This window comes from Colletotrichum scovillei (genome assembly GCF_011075155.1).
Source record: "Colletotrichum scovillei strain TJNH1 chromosome Unknown Contig00015, whole genome shotgun sequence".
In the NCBI taxonomy this organism is placed as follows: domain Eukaryota; kingdom Fungi; phylum Ascomycota; class Sordariomycetes; order Glomerellales; family Glomerellaceae; genus Colletotrichum; species Colletotrichum scovillei.
The window spans coordinates 162,915-181,613 of record NW_023336273.1 but is presented as its reverse complement, the minus strand read 5'-3'; the positions used below and the strand labels follow the sequence as shown (position 1 = coordinate 181,613).

At 52.0% G+C, this 18,699-nt stretch overlaps 3 protein-coding genes across 3 annotated transcripts; 2 read left to right on the top strand and 1 right to left on the bottom strand.

The window, feature by feature from the left end:
* Positions 1–2,458: 2,458 nt before the first annotated feature.
* Positions 2,459–5,395, bottom strand: HER10_EVM0012138 (methyltransferase domain-containing protein; the record flags this gene model as incomplete). The annotated part of the gene is made up of 9 exons (XM_035481539.1): positions 2,459–2,668; positions 2,922–3,054; positions 3,433–3,972; positions 4,022–4,084; positions 4,138–4,283; positions 4,334–4,382; positions 4,700–4,769; positions 4,816–5,056; positions 5,270–5,395. The coding sequence occupies 9 exons, from the start codon at positions 5,393–5,395 to the stop codon at positions 2,459–2,461; spliced, it is 1,578 nt and encodes a 525-aa protein (XP_035325758.1).
* Positions 5,396–11,148: 5,753 nt separating this feature from the next.
* On the top strand, positions 11,149–15,552 carry HER10_EVM0007077 (uncharacterized protein). The gene is made up of 5 exons (XM_035476643.1): positions 11,149–11,492; positions 11,554–13,888; positions 13,953–14,061; positions 14,121–14,744; positions 14,828–15,552. The coding sequence occupies exons 1-5, from the start codon at positions 11,236–11,238 to the stop codon at positions 15,121–15,123; spliced, it is 3,621 nt and encodes a 1,206-aa protein (XP_035325731.1). The 5' UTR covers positions 11,149–11,235; the 3' UTR covers positions 15,124–15,552.
* Positions 15,553–16,499: 947 nt separating this feature from the next.
* HER10_EVM0005809 (uncharacterized protein) lies at positions 16,500–17,022 on the top strand (the record flags this gene model as incomplete). The annotated part of the gene is made up of 2 exons (XM_035475413.1): positions 16,500–16,525; positions 16,548–17,022. The coding sequence occupies 2 exons, from the start codon at positions 16,500–16,502 to the stop codon at positions 17,020–17,022; spliced, it is 501 nt and encodes a 166-aa protein (XP_035325726.1).
* Between the last annotated feature and the right edge of the window lie 1,677 nt (positions 17,023–18,699).

The window sequence follows — 18,699 nt, the reverse complement described above, 5'->3', positions numbered from 1 at the left end:
AAACATTGCGAATACCGCGATTGACGAGTTCTTGCATGGATACTTGGCAAGACTTTTCGGGGCTGATGATCAGCTTCCCTTGTGAGAGGTATTCTGCCGGATAGAACCGACCGCTGCTGCGCCACTCATAAAGCAAGCGGAGCCCGGTTCCTACTTCGGATACATCTTTGAAAGCGGCAATAGCCTGCAAGTCGCGAGCGAAAACTCTTGAATCGAACTGTCGAGTATCGATCATTAAAATCTTGATTTGGGACAGTTCTTGAGGTTCCCAACTGCGGCCGTGACAGAAGAAGCCGAGCTGGAGGGCGACGAGAAGAGAGCTCGTCCAGGATACTAGGTTACATCTGTCTAGGCCGGAATGTGAGCAATTCCCCCACAAGTGAGTGTTGAGGAGCTGGGCAGCCTGCTGCGATGGCAATTGATAGAGGTCGCGTAGGTGTTCCGGCGAGATCCTAGCGGCCTCAGAGCACACCTCGGTCTGATTCGTTGTTCCGAGCGCAGAGGGGTCCGAGACACGGAAAAGATACCTTGGAATGCCTTCTAGGGATTCAGTCAGGCGTGAATTGAAAGGGGTGGGGTTAAAAGGGGTGCTGAAGCTTGGTGTATCGTGTGTGGACATGACGGGCAATTGAAATAACCCAGTCGCAGTTGAATAACGAGATAGAGGCCCGCGATGAACTGAATCGTAGACGTGGGAGGAAGACAATTATATCTTGGGCCACTGGTGCTCTCCTACCCTCATTAACAGTCTGCACCGCTCCATCTCGCCACTCGGTCGAATCAGCTTCCACCACAGCGCTATGCCCGTTGGGCTTCGACACGTGTCTTACATGTGCAATGTGGTTCCACCACAGGCTGGCTTCACCTCGCATAGTGCAGTGTGTTCGTTATCATCTGAGCCTCATCCTCCCGACACTTTTGTATTTTACAAGTTGGTTCCTATAGTACCCAGCGAATGCGAATTTTCAAAATCCAGGCCCATCGTCACGGATGTTTTAGTTCCTTTGCAAGCAATTCGGGAAGACGGGCATCGTCTGGAGCGCCTTGGAGGACAGCACCTAGGCTATTCCGATCTTCACCAACAACGGTTTGCATTTCGGTCATCGTCGCTCTTCGCCAATTCATGACTTATCTTCCCTGGGGATGAGTCGAGGCAGTTAGACGCCGTCGAAGATGTTTGGCTATCTGCTCTCATAGGGGCGATCCGTTGATGCTCTGATGTTGAATTGTTGACGGGCCAGCCTTGGGGGGGAAAGGTGTCCTGCGAGATCCGGAAAACAGGCAAGGAGAGATGAGGGCGAGGCTCCGATGGACCCTGATAAATCGGAGAAGGAGCGAAACGTCGGGCTCTATATGAAAAGTCTCGTACAGTCTGGGTCATATATTGCTCCCTCTTGGGAACACACTTCACCTTTTTGGACCTGACCCACACAGGCTGGACTCAAAATCATGCTCACTGTGTACATATGATCACGATTTAAAGTGCGAGAATGACTGCTGTTAAAGCCGATTATGGATACTTTGGAGTAGCTTTCGATCACACGGTGCTCCTCGTACTGTCGTACACCGTCCCGACCCCACATTTTGGTTTGCAGACCAACCGCTACAGCCATTACCAGAGGTTTGCGGAGGCCATCACAACAACTTTCAGCTTCTCAAACATTGAGAGTGTTTGCGAGGGAGGAGGTGACTTATGATCAAAACTGTATACAGTGCATACAGTAGGAATCGAAATCGGTTTCCTTCTTTGCGGGCAGTAATTGATCTGCGCACAGATGTTTGTGGATCCATTTGCCGATAGGGCACATGAGACGACCCCGACGATACCTTGATGACCTCCGTAGCCGAAGTCAGAAATTGCTCTCACACTGTGTTCATGGATTAGGCCCATGTTGCATAATCCAATATCCACAAACGGCGATGACACCCTTGGCTCAGCGCATTGGTAAGAGAAATGCTGGTGACCGTCTCCAAGAGAATTGGTGTGGGCGAGCTCCTTCGACGTCAAGGCCTGGACAAGGCTGCACTGTGTCGTTGACCGCTGCTGCCCAGTCAAGACGTAAAGTTTATGGTGCACGGTCAAAGGTCTTGATCGACGGCAGCTTTCTGTCGAGAACACCCCTCAGCTTTGAGCCTCCTCGAACTGCCCAACACGTTTGCGGTTGCGTGAAGCTAACCTCCATCCCCTACCCTCAATTATTATATGAACGAAGGTGGAAAACATGTAAATATCGATGCGAGCCCTAAATACCTTGGCCGGATCGTGATAAACTATATATACGGAATCCATGAAAATGGATGACAAGGAACTACAACTCGCGAAGCTTATGCAAGAGAGAGGGGCGACGATTCACGCACTGAAATTAGCCAAGAATATGGAGAAGACAGTCGATCAGTTGATAGCCACCTTAGGTCGGTCTTTGCCCCTGCTAAATTTCCCTACCCATGATTGCTCGGCCTAGATGTAGATGTCCGAGATGTTGATCCGAGCATGAGAGTGAGCTTGCCTGTCTCCCAACTGGCTGTAAGAGGCTCTTCGACCATCGTTTTGGGGCTTGATGGATCGTTTTGGAAGGCAATCGGACGAAAGGGAGGTCGAGTCCGCTTGCAAAGAGTGAACGAAGAGGTCCAGCAGCCGGTGAATGGCGCTGAGTGTAGTCATCAGATGCTGCAGAGCAGGACGACTACGCGTTCGGTCGCAAGGTTTAGCAATACATTGTCGTTTTCCTATCAATGGCGTTTCGTCTGGCCCCTCCTGCCCGGTCACCCGACCGGCCTTTCAGCGGTGCCTTCGTGGAGGCAAGTTCAGGTAGTGCAGTCGCTATTGGGGTGGAGTGGAAAGTGAGCATAGGGCATAGACAAAAAAGCCCAGTACCAGCCAATAGAGAACGGTTGCCATTTTAAGTGTGGTGAAGCCATACTAAAACGTTGCTGACGGAGGAGGAATGGTGACCCTCCACGCCATCATATTCACCCAAGACAATGGGTTTCATAGCCCAGGTAGTGATTCGGCACGTTAGACGGCATCGTAGAAGACTTGTGGCAGATTGACACCTTAATCGCGTAGCAAGCAATCAGCTAGTGCGATCACGTACATATCGCCTCTGACTCACACGAGACGGTGCCACACCTCCACCCATGGGTATCAGGAGGCATTCAAAGAAACAGAGATCTCCGACGTGGCGACAAAATCGCGCTCTGTACGATCCAAGGCGAATGTCGCTGCATAGTCCATTTGCTATGTTCTCTTTTCAAACGTGCAATAGATCCACCCGTGTCCCAGCATCTCTAGCCTGTGAACGGCGAATGCTGCTGAGTTCACCACCACGGTCTACATTTGTCCGCTCTCTTGAAAGCCGTCAAGACGTAGCTAAACATAGTAAAGGTCAGTGAGCCGGAATGATCATCCACGGATCATGGTGGGTCAAATACCATTTACAGAAGGCATGGTGATCGGGATTCCGGATTTCCTTGGTTGCATCCGCCACCAGGTCCAACATTTCTTGCGGCGGGGCCTCGCGACGAGATGCAAAGCATTTCGCCTGCAGAAATTGTCTGAGGCACCAATGAAAGCGTTTGCCGCTCTCTTGCTCAATTTTAGATTGCTTGTAGGGATTGATCGGCAAATCGATCGCTGCGCATGTAACGTCGAAGCCCTGATCTCGGAGTAAAGCCTCGATTTCCTGTTGATCAGCTTGACACTTAATGTACTGACGAAACTTCTCTGCCCAGGCTTTGAGAGCCGAATTTCCTGGAAAAGACTTCTGCTCGTCGCCGCAAGGCATAAGATCAACCATTTCGATGATCAAGCGACCACCCGTGTTGAGATTGTTATAGGCAATTTTGGGGAAGTTCTGCCAATCTACGATGCTCTCGACGAATCGCACGTGAATGATGTCGTAGGGACTGTCTTTGCGCCACACCTTTCCGTCATCTCCTGTGACAAGGGTCAAATTTTCCGGTAGTATGTCCCTGCATGACTGTAAGGATATGGATTTATTGGGCATCCAAATCGGCTTACATTGGCGGGTGCATGTCGATAATGTCGTAACCCACCACTCGACCATGCAAGTGCCTTACGCAACTTTGCACTCGGTCAACTTTGTGACTCGAAAGATGGGAGGACTAGTGACTGACTCTGCAGTTTCAATCGACCAAATTCCAGTGCGCATGCCATAATCAAGGATTGCGCAGCTGTAAGGCAAGGAATCTAGGTCAACCTTTGCTCTCTGCTCATTCTTCAGAGTGTGGTGCAGCAGATCGTATGCATCTTTCAGATAGGCCTGAAAAAAAGTTAGTGCGAATCAGAATCAAGTGAGAGAGGTGCATATACGACGTTGAGGCTTGGGTCGGTGTTATCGTCAGATAGGTAATACGGCATCCTTTCGGGGGAGAGCTCAGCATATGTCATCTTCAAATGGGCAACCTTGTTGCTTGTGTTTGGGGCTTTGAGGCAGCTCAGAACCGCCAACCAATTGTCGAGATGCGATTACGACCTTTATAGAACCTCCAACCCATGCCCGGTGGTACCAAAGCCTGATGATCACGTGATTCAACACCCTGCTCTGAGTTGCCATCATATCCCTGTTGGTATGCTCGCAAACAGGGCATCGGCTTTGCACTCACCAGCTTGCTACGAGTTGCTTATCAGTCCTAGTTGAGGTGCGCTGGCCTTTATCTTGATAGGCATGAACCTTACGAGCGTTCAAGGATGCCCATCATGGCCAGTCTTCTTCCTGGTCCGTCACTGACACCATTCGACTCAGCCCCTACACAGTAGGTGAATGTGACCTGCGGTAGTGAGTGGGGTTTTACTGTGAGAGTTCCTCTCGAAGTCGCGTGCTTGAGAAGATCCTGATGGACCAGCCGCTAGAATCCAGGGGAAAGTTCTCGTCTCAATACGTTGCTGCTTCAGGCGCTCGTCGAGGCTTAGGAATTCAGGACGTCTTGGGCATGCCGGAACATCTACTGTAGTCCCGTTTGGAAAATAATCATGTCGTACTGCGCCGTGCGCTAAGACACAAATACATTTGAGATGCCGAAGGCCGAAAGCTGGCTGGAAACACAACTCCTCTTTAAGCGGATGACCATCTCAAAAAGCCCGCCCTGAACTGCACGGTTCGAGCCATGCAAACACGTCAGCCCTGGAGTAAGAGGGCGCCCTTCCAAGACATGCCTTCTTTGCTTAGCATGCTTACGTGCGCCATAACCCTCACGAGCTCATCCCAGATCCTTGACGATGGTGCTGTGTTTACCAGCAAGACCGGACCATAGCCGCTCGAATGTTCACATAAGGTCGTTGCAGTGGGTACGAACTGAGTCTCCTGTCCGCAATGCGCAGATGGTGCGAGTGTGGGTGTCGGGTGGTGAGAACTCTCTCTTGTGATAAGCTCATGGTTCGGATGGGGTCTCCGTCAGCTCTCGCGCGGATGGAAGGACTCGAGGGAACTCGGTCTTCAACGGCAGAAGTTGAATGGACCATATGGGGTTGTTCCTGCTCGGATTTGGCCAATCTGGTTTGCAGCAACCTTAGGACGGACGTGCTCAATTAGCCTCCTGCGGAGGGCCCGTTCACCACACGCTCGCTGCTAGGCTGCAGATTCAGCGACACCGCTGGGCCTGTGGTCCGTAGAGCCGCGTGCCTCCGGTACCCCGCGGGTCGTCATGGAGCTATGGTGTACTTGTATATACTCAGTACGTTGCCGCGCAAGTTCGCATAGTGAACTGCAGGCATTGGCGACCTGTCGTATAGTCACGATAGGGGCATCGACGTTAAATGTAGAGAGCGGTTTGTCTATTTGAAATAGGAAATGGGCACGAGGCTCGCCTTGAAATAGAGGGTGCAAGCGAGTGTGGACCTCGGTGATTATATAATCAAAGGTCACGTGATGCAAGATGAGGCCACAGATGGTTGAGGCCATCAGGACATGGCCAAGTCTGTATAAGCCGATTTCCGATGTCTCAGATCCTTCAGAGCTGGCCAATCTCCAGTGCCGCCTTGATGCGACTTGGCGTGAGTCCCCCAGCCCCCTATCCACGGCGTGGTGTGACTTCGGCAGCCAGGCATGTTCTTCTCAGCTCTCGCGCTGACCACACCTAGCAAAATTCCCGCATTGGCATCTACTTAGCCGTGGGAAGTACCGCTTGGGCGGCTTGTGTTAGGCAGAAGACACCCTGCCAGGTCTTGCCGCTCGGACAGTGGGGTGGCAGTATCGACTTCTGCAGGCAGAGGCGTAGGATTCGTAAACTGCTGCCGCGCCCTTGTCGAAAACGCGCAGTTGGTAACAAATTGCCGATGGGACCCAGTCGATCGACGCAAACGTGTCCGCATTTCGGACGGCGGATGTAGCGGTACGAAGCGGTACGAGAGCTCACCGCACCGTAGCCCAGCACGCCATGCGCGCCAACATGCACACATGAGCGGGAACTCCTGAGTTGTGATTCACAAGGCTCCAAAGACGATTCGCGGGTACAGGTACCCAGGGTCTCGTATATCACGGGGGTGTACTGCGTAAGGGCGCAGCGGCATCAGGAGCATGTAATGACTCCGGGAGCTGGCCTGTCAGGTAGGCCTGTCAGGTAAGAGACAAGCGCGAAAGAGGTTGGCTGAGTGGTAGGGAAGCAACGACGCTAAAGGAACGACGCTGAAGTGGATGTATTAGGGGTGGCCGGGATGCGGCGGCATGCTGTTCCGCAACTGGAGTCGCCGGGAGCGAGTGTCCCCACGCGGGCGTACGGGGCCAACTTCACACAGTGCTATCGTTGCTCCAGCTAAGCAATGCAGACCCGCGCGCCCCTCTAGATAAACCGCTCGGTTCGTTTGAGGGCTATGTATCGTTTGGTGTTGCGGGTTGGTTCGATTCTGGTACAGTGCTCGTGACCAGCAGCCGCCTGGGAAAATCGCCATGCACAGCGTGCTCCCGTCTCTGACCCCGATCGTTAAGGGACTTGGCTGGTGGTGTCGGTCGCTGAACTTGGCCTTTGGCAGTGTTTGGTGCTCCCTTCCGAAACCTCGATGACGGGTGAGCAACCAAAGCACGTAACGTAACGCTTATCCGGCTGGCTGAGGCATTCACAAGCAAGGCAAATGTCGGTTGCGCCGGCTGTGCCAGGACTTGAAACGAGCGCCCCAGGGCCACCGTCCATAGTCACAAGATTATTCACCTGTGGTGAACGCGAACCTCGCTTACGATGTACGTGAACATCGTCGAGCTTACGGTCTAGGTTAGTATTCACACGTCCTGGTATGCATTACAGCATCTGCCGTTCGCAATCCTGCAGAACCAAGTCACGCTACAACGGCGCTATCTACTGACGTGATCACCACGGCGCTGACCTTGGCCCCTGCACATTATGGAAACGCACAACCAACCAGACGAACAGGAGCTTTCGATGACTTGTTTGGTGGCATGACAGCCCTGGCCTGGCGCTAAATGTGCCTTGCCATTGTGCTGTTGGCTGTCCAAGGGATACTCCCAGGTTGCACCGGACGCGTTGCAAGGCATCGCGTTCGCGCGACGCGTGCTCCCACCCGCGCGGCTCGGATGGCTAGTCGACAAAGCGACCTCAGCCGAACTAAGAATGCATCTTTGTGTGTTGCATAACGACGCAGAGTCCGCAGGCGCAAAGAAGCCTACCGCAGCCGTGTTCCTCAAAGAAGGCTGCGAGTGACTTGAGGCAATCGTCGTTCGGGAGCACCTCATACGGGCCGCTTAGGACCGTTACGTCAATACAAAGCCGCGTGCTGCATTGTCAGCACAACGGCGACACTACGATACCCGATCTCCACAAAGGGATTCTTCTGTGCTCCCTCACGCGCAATGTAGGCTGCTGGCATGTTAGACACACCTCAGTCCTCGGGACAAAGTGTTCGCTGCGTATTCATGCGTTTCTCTTGTGGCGACCTCTGAACTCGTGCGAAGCCCTAAGAGTCATGGACCTTCCACATTCGACTCGTACATCCGCATCGCCGTCCACAACTCCTGTCAACAGAATCATTCCCAGTCTCCCCATCAGCGACGCCAAGAAAGTACTCAAGAGGAGGAGTTTCATCGGTCCCGGACGCAGCGCTTATCCAACGTAGCAGATCAGCGTACATCATCTTGGCTTCTCGAAGAACATCGCGGTCGATGACCATGGGCTCCTCGAATGACCTGGGCTAAAATATGATTTCGACGTTTGTCAACCTTCGGTCCGCTGGACAACGGGTAAACAAGAGGCCAATGCGAGAGCGCACCGTACGAATGTCGAGTCCAAGTCCAGTCAGCCGCACGTTGCTTTCGTAGAAGGTTGGTCCTTGGACAAGCCCTTTGGCCATCGTTTCGAGATTGACGGGTGAACGAAGACAGACACCCCAGCTGGGTAAGTCGTGAGCGGCCCAGAAGTCTCGAATAATCGGATTCACGCATTCCGCCTCCAAATATTGCGGCTCCCCCTTGCGATAATGTTTTGTACACAACCCGCTGTGGCCAGTTTGTCGTTGCTTCTCTTCCCGCATAGACAGTTTCCAGCATAGACAGAATGTTTTGAACTACCTGGTGCTGGCTTGTATCTGCTGGTGCGGGCCAAGCGACGGGGCGTAATCGTATCCAGTCGACATATGGACGGCGTATCATAGGTGGGTTTACGTCAAAGACCGAGATCCACGAATGGTCGCATGCGATGTTTGGGGTGACGCCTTTGCCTTACAAACATAATAAGTTATTGGCGTTTGGACGGCCCTTCCAGCCTCTCACCCAGATGCTGCAGCAAAGATGGCTGTCGGTGTCTGACCTGGCTGTCGGTGATTGCTCTCCGCTTAGACTTCTTCTATTGTATGGCGGTAGTGAGCCTCGGTACGCATCATCAAGGAGGAGAGTGCTACCGCATGATGAGGGTGTGCCTGGAACGAGAGGACTGCAATTGTCTTTCATAGGCGGGCATGCAGCAAAGATGGTCATGGGGTTTGTGCTCTTTACCGCCAGCGCCATGGTAAAGCCTGCCCACGTCTCGCATGCGCTCGTACCGTGTCCTCGAAATTACACCAGTGCTTGATTGATCTGCCAGAGCATTGGGCACCCATGCAGGTGATAAGTCAAACCCCCCACTTCCTGGCACCCCCCTGTTTCTGGCACCCACAAAAACGATGGGATCACAACCCAACCTCCTCATTACTATTAACTATTGATCCTCAACCACACCCACTACAATACAACTGCCAGCCTCACTAGGGCATTCAGAGTCGCTGGATTCAGCCGTAATAACCTCCTTTTCACCCGCTTCGATTTGAGCCCGATGGATATCCCTGATGTTCGCAAACTTCGTGTTGGGATCGATCTGAACAGTCTTCCTCTTCCTAACTGCAGCGTTGGTAACTTGAGGCCTCAGGTGAGCCAGCTGCTGCTGGGCAGCTGCCAGTTGCCAGGCCTGCTCTGTGAAGCCTTTTTCACCTTCCTGAACAGCAGCCGTTGAGTGCTGGTATCATTGTCGAGTTGGGTGTAAGTGCAGTTGACCGCTGAGCTCTGCCAGCTTCCTGGGTGTCGACCAGACCACTGCAGAGGAAGCAGAATCCCATGGCTCAACAGGGTAGTTTGTTGACCATTATGGCATCGCTTTTGCCCCGACTGGTTGGTTTGGGTGTGGTGGGCTTAGCAGAAGGCTCAGGTAATACCATAGGGTTCATCAGGGGCTTAACCATCGCTACAGGGTGTAGACCAGTCCACTTCCAACCACTTCTGATGTTCGAGACTGATAGACCAGCAAGTCGAGCCTTCTGGTAACAGTCCAGGAAGTTCCTTTTACCTATAATGGTAGAGTCGTTCCATTGAGACAAGTAACCGAGCTCCTTCCGATAGGCTGACTTAACAGGGCTGAAGACAGACTGGTCAAGTGGCTGGAGGACATGAGAGGAGGTGGTAAGAACAGTAAATGGATATTGTTAATATAGCAATTCCACATGAAGTCTGTCGTCGTATGACTCCCATGCCCATCCACAATCAACAGTCGAGCCTCGCCCTCAGCCTCGGGCATAGTCTGTGGGATAAACACCTTCTCTAACCATTCAATGGCAGTTAAGTCTGTAGTCCAGCCATTATCTGTTGCTGTAAACTCCCACCCATCGTATGGAACCAGATGTAATGGAAACCACTGTTGTTGGACCGTCTTCCCTTGAAAATGATAAGAGGACGAAGTGCCCTACCCAAGGCTGAGATACACTCAATGATAGAGACCCATGCCCTCGACCCAGGTTGTTTCTTGCGAACAGACGTCGTCTCAGCCATGCCCAGCACTAACCCATTAGCTCCCTGACCCTCGAGGATGCCAGTCTCATCCATATTATATCTGTTGGCTGGTTTGATGTCCTTGATCTCAGGGATAGCAAGGAACTTAAACCAGTTCCTAATGACCTCAGTAGATGCCCCATTAACGCGTCTAGAATCGATGGAACGACTTCTCTGAACCTTAATGATAGGGTTCCTTCTCACGAAGGCATAGATCCAGCCTTTTCCTAATGGTTTGGTATCCCCAGCAGCAGCCAGAACTCGCTCTGCGAATTCCTTCACCTGTTGGTGCGTTGGTGCGAGGCCCAGCGAAGCCTGAATGCGAACCCATTGTGCCAGCTTACTCTCCTGGTCAGGAGACAGCCTCTGCCAGTCAGCAAAAGCCACTTTCCTAGTCTGACCACCTTGGAGACGTAGTTGGAGGGTTGATCGTGGTATCCCATACTCCAATGAGGCTCTCTTTTGACTCTTGCCGTTTGAGATGTCCTCGAGAGCCTGACGAAGCTGATCTTCGGTATATTGAGGCATTAGATATAGAAGAAGGTATGTGCAAAAAATGAGCCCATTTGGACTCGAATTGAAAATGTTGTGATAAAAGGAGGTTGGGGGTGGGCATTGCGTTGTGGTGGATTTTCGCGTTTTTGTGGGTGCCAGAAACAGGGGGGTGCCGGGAAGTGGGGGGTTTGACTTACCACATGGAGGATGATGCATGCCAACCTGGCCACTCAACCGTAGTGATCACGTCCGAACACGAACACAGGGCGCCGAATCAATCAGTAGGAGATCGAGCTGAGGACTCGAGACTTGGCCGAGACACGCAAACCAGATAGATACCCATTCCCATCTTCCATCCACTAGGATCTTATGCCAAACTGCCTTTATCTAAGGCAAACACCCCCGGAAGGCGGGTGACCGACGGAATATACTTCCTACACGCTAATTCCTTTCTATCGACTGAAGCACACAGCCGTCTTTCATGGATTCTCAAAGTGCTTGGCTATCAGAGACATCGTCGCCGGTGGTGCAAGCCCCAGTCATCTTTTCTCAGGCTGCGGAAGTCGGCGGAGAATGTAGTGACTGTGAAGAACGTCCTGTGGTTTTCAAGTGCCCACGGTGTCCCCTCCCGCTTTGTGAGATTTGTTGGCATGAAAAACCAACCCACAAGAGAGGAGCCGTAGGTCATCAACAACTTCTTCTGGACGGGTCTCCTGTGGAAGATCAACCCAACACCCTGTAAGACCCCGTGTTCGGTGGCTACATTACGCGCGCTGACCTTTGATGTTCTTCTGTGGAGACGGTTGCTGGAACAGGCTCTCAAGTCCGACTGGTCTCAAGAGTGTCGGGAAGAACAGCACCGCGCCGACTACACCACAGTCTGGTTCGCAATCACCCAATCTGATCAGGAGTCGCTGAGCATCGAATCGTTTGCGCGATTCCGAGACCTCATACATCAACATCGCCAAAGCCATCCAACCGTGGAACATGTTTACCCTCGTCTGGTATCCTTCATGGGCGGTAGTGGAGTCGGAAAGAGCACCCTGATTCATGCCATTGTTAGGCAGCTTTGGGTGCCTACTGCGGAAGGCGGATTTGAAACAAGCTGTCAAGTTGCTGCTCCAGTCATTGGCGACGACAGTGCAATTCCAACGTCTTCCGACGTTCGCCTTTACGGCGATCCAATCGGTAGCAGAGACGGGCCTGAGAATCCGATACTCTTCGCAGACTGCGAAGGCTTCGATGGCTTGAGTCGATCTGCTGCAGCCAATGTACTCGAGCAAGATAATAAGGCCAATAGGCAGGCCAACCATCAGTCTGAGGGGTCTGCAGAGGGCTCGTCTTCACGTTTCATAAACAGAACATGGGATAGCATCCGTCGCAAGCTTCAGTGGTCCGGCGATGTCAAAGGCCGTCGGTATTCTGCTCTGGAGCAACTGTTTCCCCGGCTCCTGTACAACGTTTCTGATGTACTGGTGTACGTCATTTCTGAAGCGGAGAAGAAGCAATTGGGAGGGGTTCTCCAACGTCTCGCCGACTGGTCACAAAAGTCCGCAACAGCGGCGATCAATAGGACGTCACTCCCATCACTCATCGTTGTCTTGAACCGGTCCGATCCGAATTCGTCGGATTGGGAACCTGACGAGACAACCAATCGACTGTTCCATGATCATCTTGAAGTCCTACAATCAGTTCTTGGGCATTGCTTTTCCTCAGTCAACTTCATACGTATCCCTCATCGAAAAGACCTAGCACGGTTGGCGTCTCAGACCAAACTCCTTCGCGACATGATAAACCACGCGTCTATGAAAGCTTATAAAGCTAAACTTGCATCCAACGCCTTGCTTGAGGCGGAGCATCAAAATCTTTTCTGTCGCATGGCTTTTGAACATTTTTCACAATATCGAGACAAGCCTTTCGATTTCATAGAGACGTTCTTCTCGATTACACCACTGCCGACAAATTTGGCGAACAGCTTGGCCAACATGCTCCTTGCCGCCACCAACTCACTCGTCACCAAAGAACGGCCCTTGCACTCCGAAGCTTTAGCTGAGATCCTACTTGAGACTGTGACTCCCGTGATCTGTTCAGCCATCGCCATAGATGTACATCGAACTTACAATCTACTTCCTGGCTCACTTTCTGGCCTTATACAGGGGGAGATATCCCACCCTGACGAATCCGACCTAAACTTTCGGGAGTTTTCCTACGAGAGACAAATCGAGGAAGCATGTCAAACGTTCCTCGACATGACATGCAGCTGTACATACAGCAGAGCCGGGAACAGTTGCGTCAACAAAGCTGTAGCCCATGCACAAGACCGTCCCCATCAAGATTCTTGGGGTAACGACATAGGGCGTGGGAGCGCTGGCTCCTATGAAGCAGACGACTTCCACAATCATTTCAGTTCTTCATGGCATGCTGGGTTTCTCAGAGGTATAGACGACCTCGACGAGAAAAGAGATTCATTGTTGTCAAAGGGCAAGACAGACTTTGTAATGCCCATGCTGTGGGCAATTCACAACGATTCGATTCTGCGGATGCACAGAACGGTCGACAATTTGAAATTCCCCGACTTGTTGGGATGTTTCTGGTGTTTGAAACATGTGCCGACTGAACGACTACCATGCGGCCACTGGATCTGCGAATCTTGCTTGTATCAGATGTCTGAGACATGCTTGTATGATGACCGACTTTACGTCATTCGACGTTGCAACCGTCACGCAGGAGGTCTGGTATTCGACTCAGCATTTGAGTACCTCCGTCTCCCATCGACGCTTGGGCGAAGACTTTTATCCTTAGACGACGGTGGCGTAAGGGGCATCGTTCAACCAGTCATTCTCAAAGAGATACAGGAAGAACTCGGCCGTGAGTTCCCTGTTCTGGACTGCTTTGACCTGATCGGAGGTACCGGCTCTGGTGGTATCATCTCCTTAGGGCTGGCATCGTCCAATTGGCGTATCACTGACGCCGCGGAAAAGTTTCGACAACTTGCAGCCATTGCATTTTCCGAAAGGAATGATTGGAGCCCGTTCTTTTGGAGATCCAAGCCAACTTATCGGTCCGAAAACTTGGCAAAGGGTGTCAAACTTGCATTTGGGCCTGATGGAGAATCGCAAATGACTGAATCCATGGTGAGTATCCCTCCATCATCCTTCCATAGCATGTGCTTCTTGACTGATGGTTGAGAACTTGAAGTCTAAACGAAAAGCCTCTGGACATAACCCAGCCCGGATGTTCGTGACAGTTTCGGTGGCTGCCCAGGCTGGCGAAGTGGTTGCTAACTACCACAGACCGCGAGACGGTGGTAGGTCTTCGTTATTCCATCCGGAAAACATGATGATCATAATGACATATCTTTCAAAGGCTCGGAAAAAACACACTTCGGACCTGTGGCCCATGCCCATTCATGTGACCTCAGCATTGAAGCCGCGGCTCAAGCAACTTTCTCTTTGCCAGGCTTATTTGATCCAATTCGAAGCGGAAAAGGCAAAGAATATAGCGGCGGCGGTCCTGAGTATTCCAATCCCGCCAGAGAAACTGTCATTGAAGCCCAGAGAATATGGCCAAAAGCATCAAATCTGCATCCCGACGTCCTAGTTTCCATCGGCACCGGCTGCTTAGGGCGGCAACCCACATCTTCTGAATCATCAGAGCCACGTCCCCAGCACGGTGTCAATAACGCCGATATGACTTGGAACGAACTTTTCGGTAAACTCGCAGAAGACAACTACAATCGCTACATACGGCTTTGCCCAGAATTTCCATATTTCCTTCCGGAAATTGACCAAATACGCGTGTTGACGGGAGCAAACCGACATATGGAGACTGTCACCGCCAACTTCCTCACAAACGATCGAAAACAGATAATTACCAATGGTAGCAATGGTAGCCAAATAGGTCTTGTTGTTCGTCGCCTGGTATCGACGACATTCTATTTTCAACGGACAAAGGCAGTTTCAGAGGGTAACGGTGATATCATCATTTCAGGTGTGTCAAAATGGCCTTGCTATAAGACAACTCAAGCGGTTCAGGCGTCTCTAGATAGCAGAACCTTGACTAACAGACAATAGGCGTCATACGATGCCGGTACAAGAACACTTCGGACATTGTCAAGGCGTTTGGGAAGAAGATCAGAGGGTACATGAACGCTTGCTTCATCATTGAGCCTTCGCATGCCGTGCTTTGGAGCTTCAACATGGAGGCTCTTGACCGAATGAATGGCGAAGGACGTTTCCACGCTGACATTGATTTCCGCCTTCCAGCTTCGTCGGCGGTAGTGGATATCAGGTTTGCTGCCAAGGGCTTCTTTGCGGAGAGCATCAGCGGATGTCCTCTTCCAGTAGATGACCTGCAAAAAAGCCTCTAGTCTCATGTCATGAACGATGCATGGAAGACAAAATTGAGTATTGAGCATGCCACTTTTCGGATGACTTTCGAATGACTTTCGGATGAGGTAGGAGGCAAGTGTGTCTCGTACGCTTGCCTCTATGTAGAAAGAAGCCACATGCAAATGACTATTACAAAGCTGGGATTGCGTTCGTACGGACAGCTTTTGCGTAAAACCCCTAGCCGCCTGCCTTTACAGTGTCCTATCTCTCTTCACGCTGGATTGGCCCTTTCTCTCACTGCCACTAAAACCCAAAATCCCACTCATCCCCTTCCTTCTTACCGACACATCAAGGGCTTGCCGTGCAAGACATGTCACTTGACTTAATTCGCGGCATCATGCTTCGCTTCTTGGCTGCCTATCCAAATGTTGAGAGTGTGCCAATGGACTGTGAAGGATTTCTCGTCGACAACTGGAGAAAAAGATATGTAACTCAACTATGTTCAGAACTGAGTGCATTAGTGCGAAGCTAGCCTACTATGTCGCCGTCGGGGCGATATCGTTTGGGGAGGCGGCATGGCTTCAACGAAGAGATTGCTGACTTGACGCCAGATCAACTCATCATCAATATTTTCGTGTCGGCAAGGGCTGATCGCAGGAGAGTCTTGGCTCCATTGAGATTGAAGACTTAGCTACGTAGTGATCTTGGCGTTCAGGCTGACGATTCTCCAAAAAAATGCTTTTCCGCTGCTGGGTTAGAGAAATCGAGCCGGTCGAGGTCGGGCTGCCCTTGGGGAGTTGGCGGTAGTGTAGACAGCTAGTCAAGAATGATGCCGTTCTCTGGCGTTGATAGGATTACTCCTGATTGCCGTGTTCTTCGTTGTTATCGCTGTATGTGGTAGTTGGCATTGTCGACGATCGTTGCTTGTCGTGGAGAGTAGAGAGGTTGTTGTGATGGTTGGCATGGAATGGGCGCAGGATTGGCCCGGTGACCAGAGTTTAGCGTATCTGGTGTGGCTGATGTGGCTGGTGCTGCTGCGCCGACATGCTGGCGTTTACTGATGTAGCCAGCTAGGTGGCGTTCAGCCAGTGCCTCGACTTCGTTGCGCCTCACAAAGCACCCGCCCTTGATGGCAGCACATATAACCAATCCCCAGATGCGAGTAACATAGTTAGGACGTCGTTCGAACAATCCGATTCTCCATCTTCATTTCTATGCAGGCCCACACCACCAGTACCTGCGAATGAAATAGAGCACATCGCAGAGGCAGCACACACACAAACACACTCAATGGCCAAACTGACACATCCTCGCCAGCACAGCTTGCCCACCTTCAGTCCCGCCGTCTCGCAAACAATCAACTAGACCCACGACCTCCTCTCCGACGGCTTCCTCTGGTCCTCCTCCTTCATCCATGCCTCCAACAACCACACCTACCTCGTTCTCTCCCACCCCTCTCCAGCATCGCAATCTATCGCGCCTCCGACCTCGACATCACCGGCCCCGCCCATCACGAGCAATACCAAGTCATTACCAGCCCCGTCCCCCCCCCCCCTTTCTCCCCATCCGGCGTGTTCAACGCATCCTTCCCCGACAATGGCTTCGGCTCAAACAGCACCACCAACGGCATCTCCGAGCTGCGCACCTGGAGCGCCAGTCCCGAGGACGGGGTGGATTTCGACCTCACCTTCTCCACCTCCGCGACTATCCTCCTAAACGGCGGCGTTGGCTTCTTCGAGTCCTGCAACAGCACCGTCTACGAGAGGAGCAGACCCGCAGGCGTCGCGCGCGGCTGGATCGCCGTCGACCCGGAGCGTTCGCTGACCTGGTACGACCGGCAGTGGGGCGGCGCACCCCCAGGTTGGCAGTGGTTCGAGATCCATCTCGAGAACTCCGACCCGAAGGACTATGACGTGCCCATGTCCGTAAGGGTGTGAGGGGAAGCGGGCGCCGCGTCTGGGCTTGCGACGACCAGAGACAAGGCCAGCGTTCAGAAGGTTGTGCCGCTGACGGCGATGGTGCCGTCAAATCGGATATACACCTCGCCGCGTCAGGGGCCGTGGACCCCCTGGACTGCACGCTTGACCTGGGAGATGCGGCGACGCTGTTTATCTCTAGCGTAAGTTCGGGGCATGAGATGGTCGCTGAGGGTGGGCATTTGCCGACGTTTGAGGGACGTGTTACTGTCTGGCGTGTATCGGGGAACCGGACCACAGAGAGACATGCCTCATTGAGTCGGAGATTGTCTTTTCCGCCTCCTTTTGAACAATGAAGCCATGGTTCTGTAACCGGGTAGCTAGCCAAGTCAATCTCACCTGTAGATCAGGCCTCGACTGACGCCAAACCGGGTTCTGTATTGTTCTCTCATTCTGAGCTCTAAAGTGAAACTTGCAGAGTAGTACCGTGATCGTCGTTAAATGTGCAGGCCGTGTCACATCACCATGACCCTATTAGGGATTCTTAGGCACGGGGCCGCCTTCACCTCGGACGCTTGCAATCTGGACTGGTGCACCGCTGTGCGTCAATCAACGAACCAGTTTGAAGAAGCTGATGCAAAGAACAACAGTCAATTAATAAGCCTGGATGAGCTTAAATTTCAGGGGGAAAACATCATTCCGAACTCAAAGGTTTAAGATGGGTTACTGTGAAGATTGTGGTTCTATGAATTTCATTTGTAGAGTAGCAACAGTGCCGTGCACTGCAATGGACGGAGAGAATCTATTCGAATATCTTTCGTTTGTGGTAAGAATTCCTCCTTCAGGAGATCAGACTTCCTTTAATTTGGGAATTAGCCTGGTATTCCTGGTTTTCCACTCAAGTCGGACGAAAGGCAGAGGAGTCGACGTCATGAGCAGCATACTTCCTAATATGGAAATTGGATCGCAGGCATTGCCCGTTTCCTTGATGGGCAATAACATTGCGATTAGTGCTTCATATTAGTACCGCACAAACTCCAGCAGTTACCCTTTCAATTGAAAGTTCGATACATGACAGCCGAAAGTTGATTTTTATCCGCCTAAGCCACTGTTCTTATCAAGATGGCTTCCTTAGAAATAAAAGCATCACTAGAATCAAAGGATATCCTTGCCTCTTCGGCTCAGTCAACAGCTGTCAATGCACACGATCATGAGAAAACGCACAGCCATCATCAAGCAACTGCTCATCAAGACCACGAGATAGAAATTCGCGAAGCACTCCGTCGACACAAGCAAGCCGCGTCCTGGGCCGCCTGGTTCGTTATACCCAACGCTGTCATTGGCTACGATGCCACCACTCTGGGTAACTTGGTCGGCATACCCCAATTCCGGAGGGATTTTGGCTATGAAAGCCCTCCCGGATCCGGCAGCTTTACCCTGTCTGCGTCTTGGACAGCCGCATTCCCATATGCACACATCATTGGGTTTTGCTTGGGACCCCTTTGGGCCGGATGGTGCGCATCTTCCCTAAGTCTAGGTATGCAAAGTGGAGGCTGACGGGCACACACGCAGCTTCGCTGGTCTAGCGAAGTAACGTCGGCAGGTACTAGCGCTTGGCATAGCATGTAGTTGTGGCTGACCACGGGAGTATAACTCCGATCCAGTCCCGAATACTGTCGCTTGCGCTTACGACCCTGT

Excerpts from the sequence above, each read along its gene's own strand:
- HER10_EVM0007077 (XM_035476643.1), top strand. The coding sequence starts at position 11,236 with ATGGATTCTCAAAGTGCTTGGCTATCAGAGACATCGTCGCCGGTGGTG. Across the intron at positions 13,889-13,952 it reads CGCAAATGACTGAATCCATG|TCTAAACGAAAAGCCTCTGG; the intron begins GTGAGTATCCCT and ends GAGAACTTGAAG. Across the intron at positions 14,062-14,120 it reads CCACAGACCGCGAGACGGTG|GCTCGGAAAAAACACACTTC; the intron begins GTAGGTCTTCGT and ends TATCTTTCAAAG.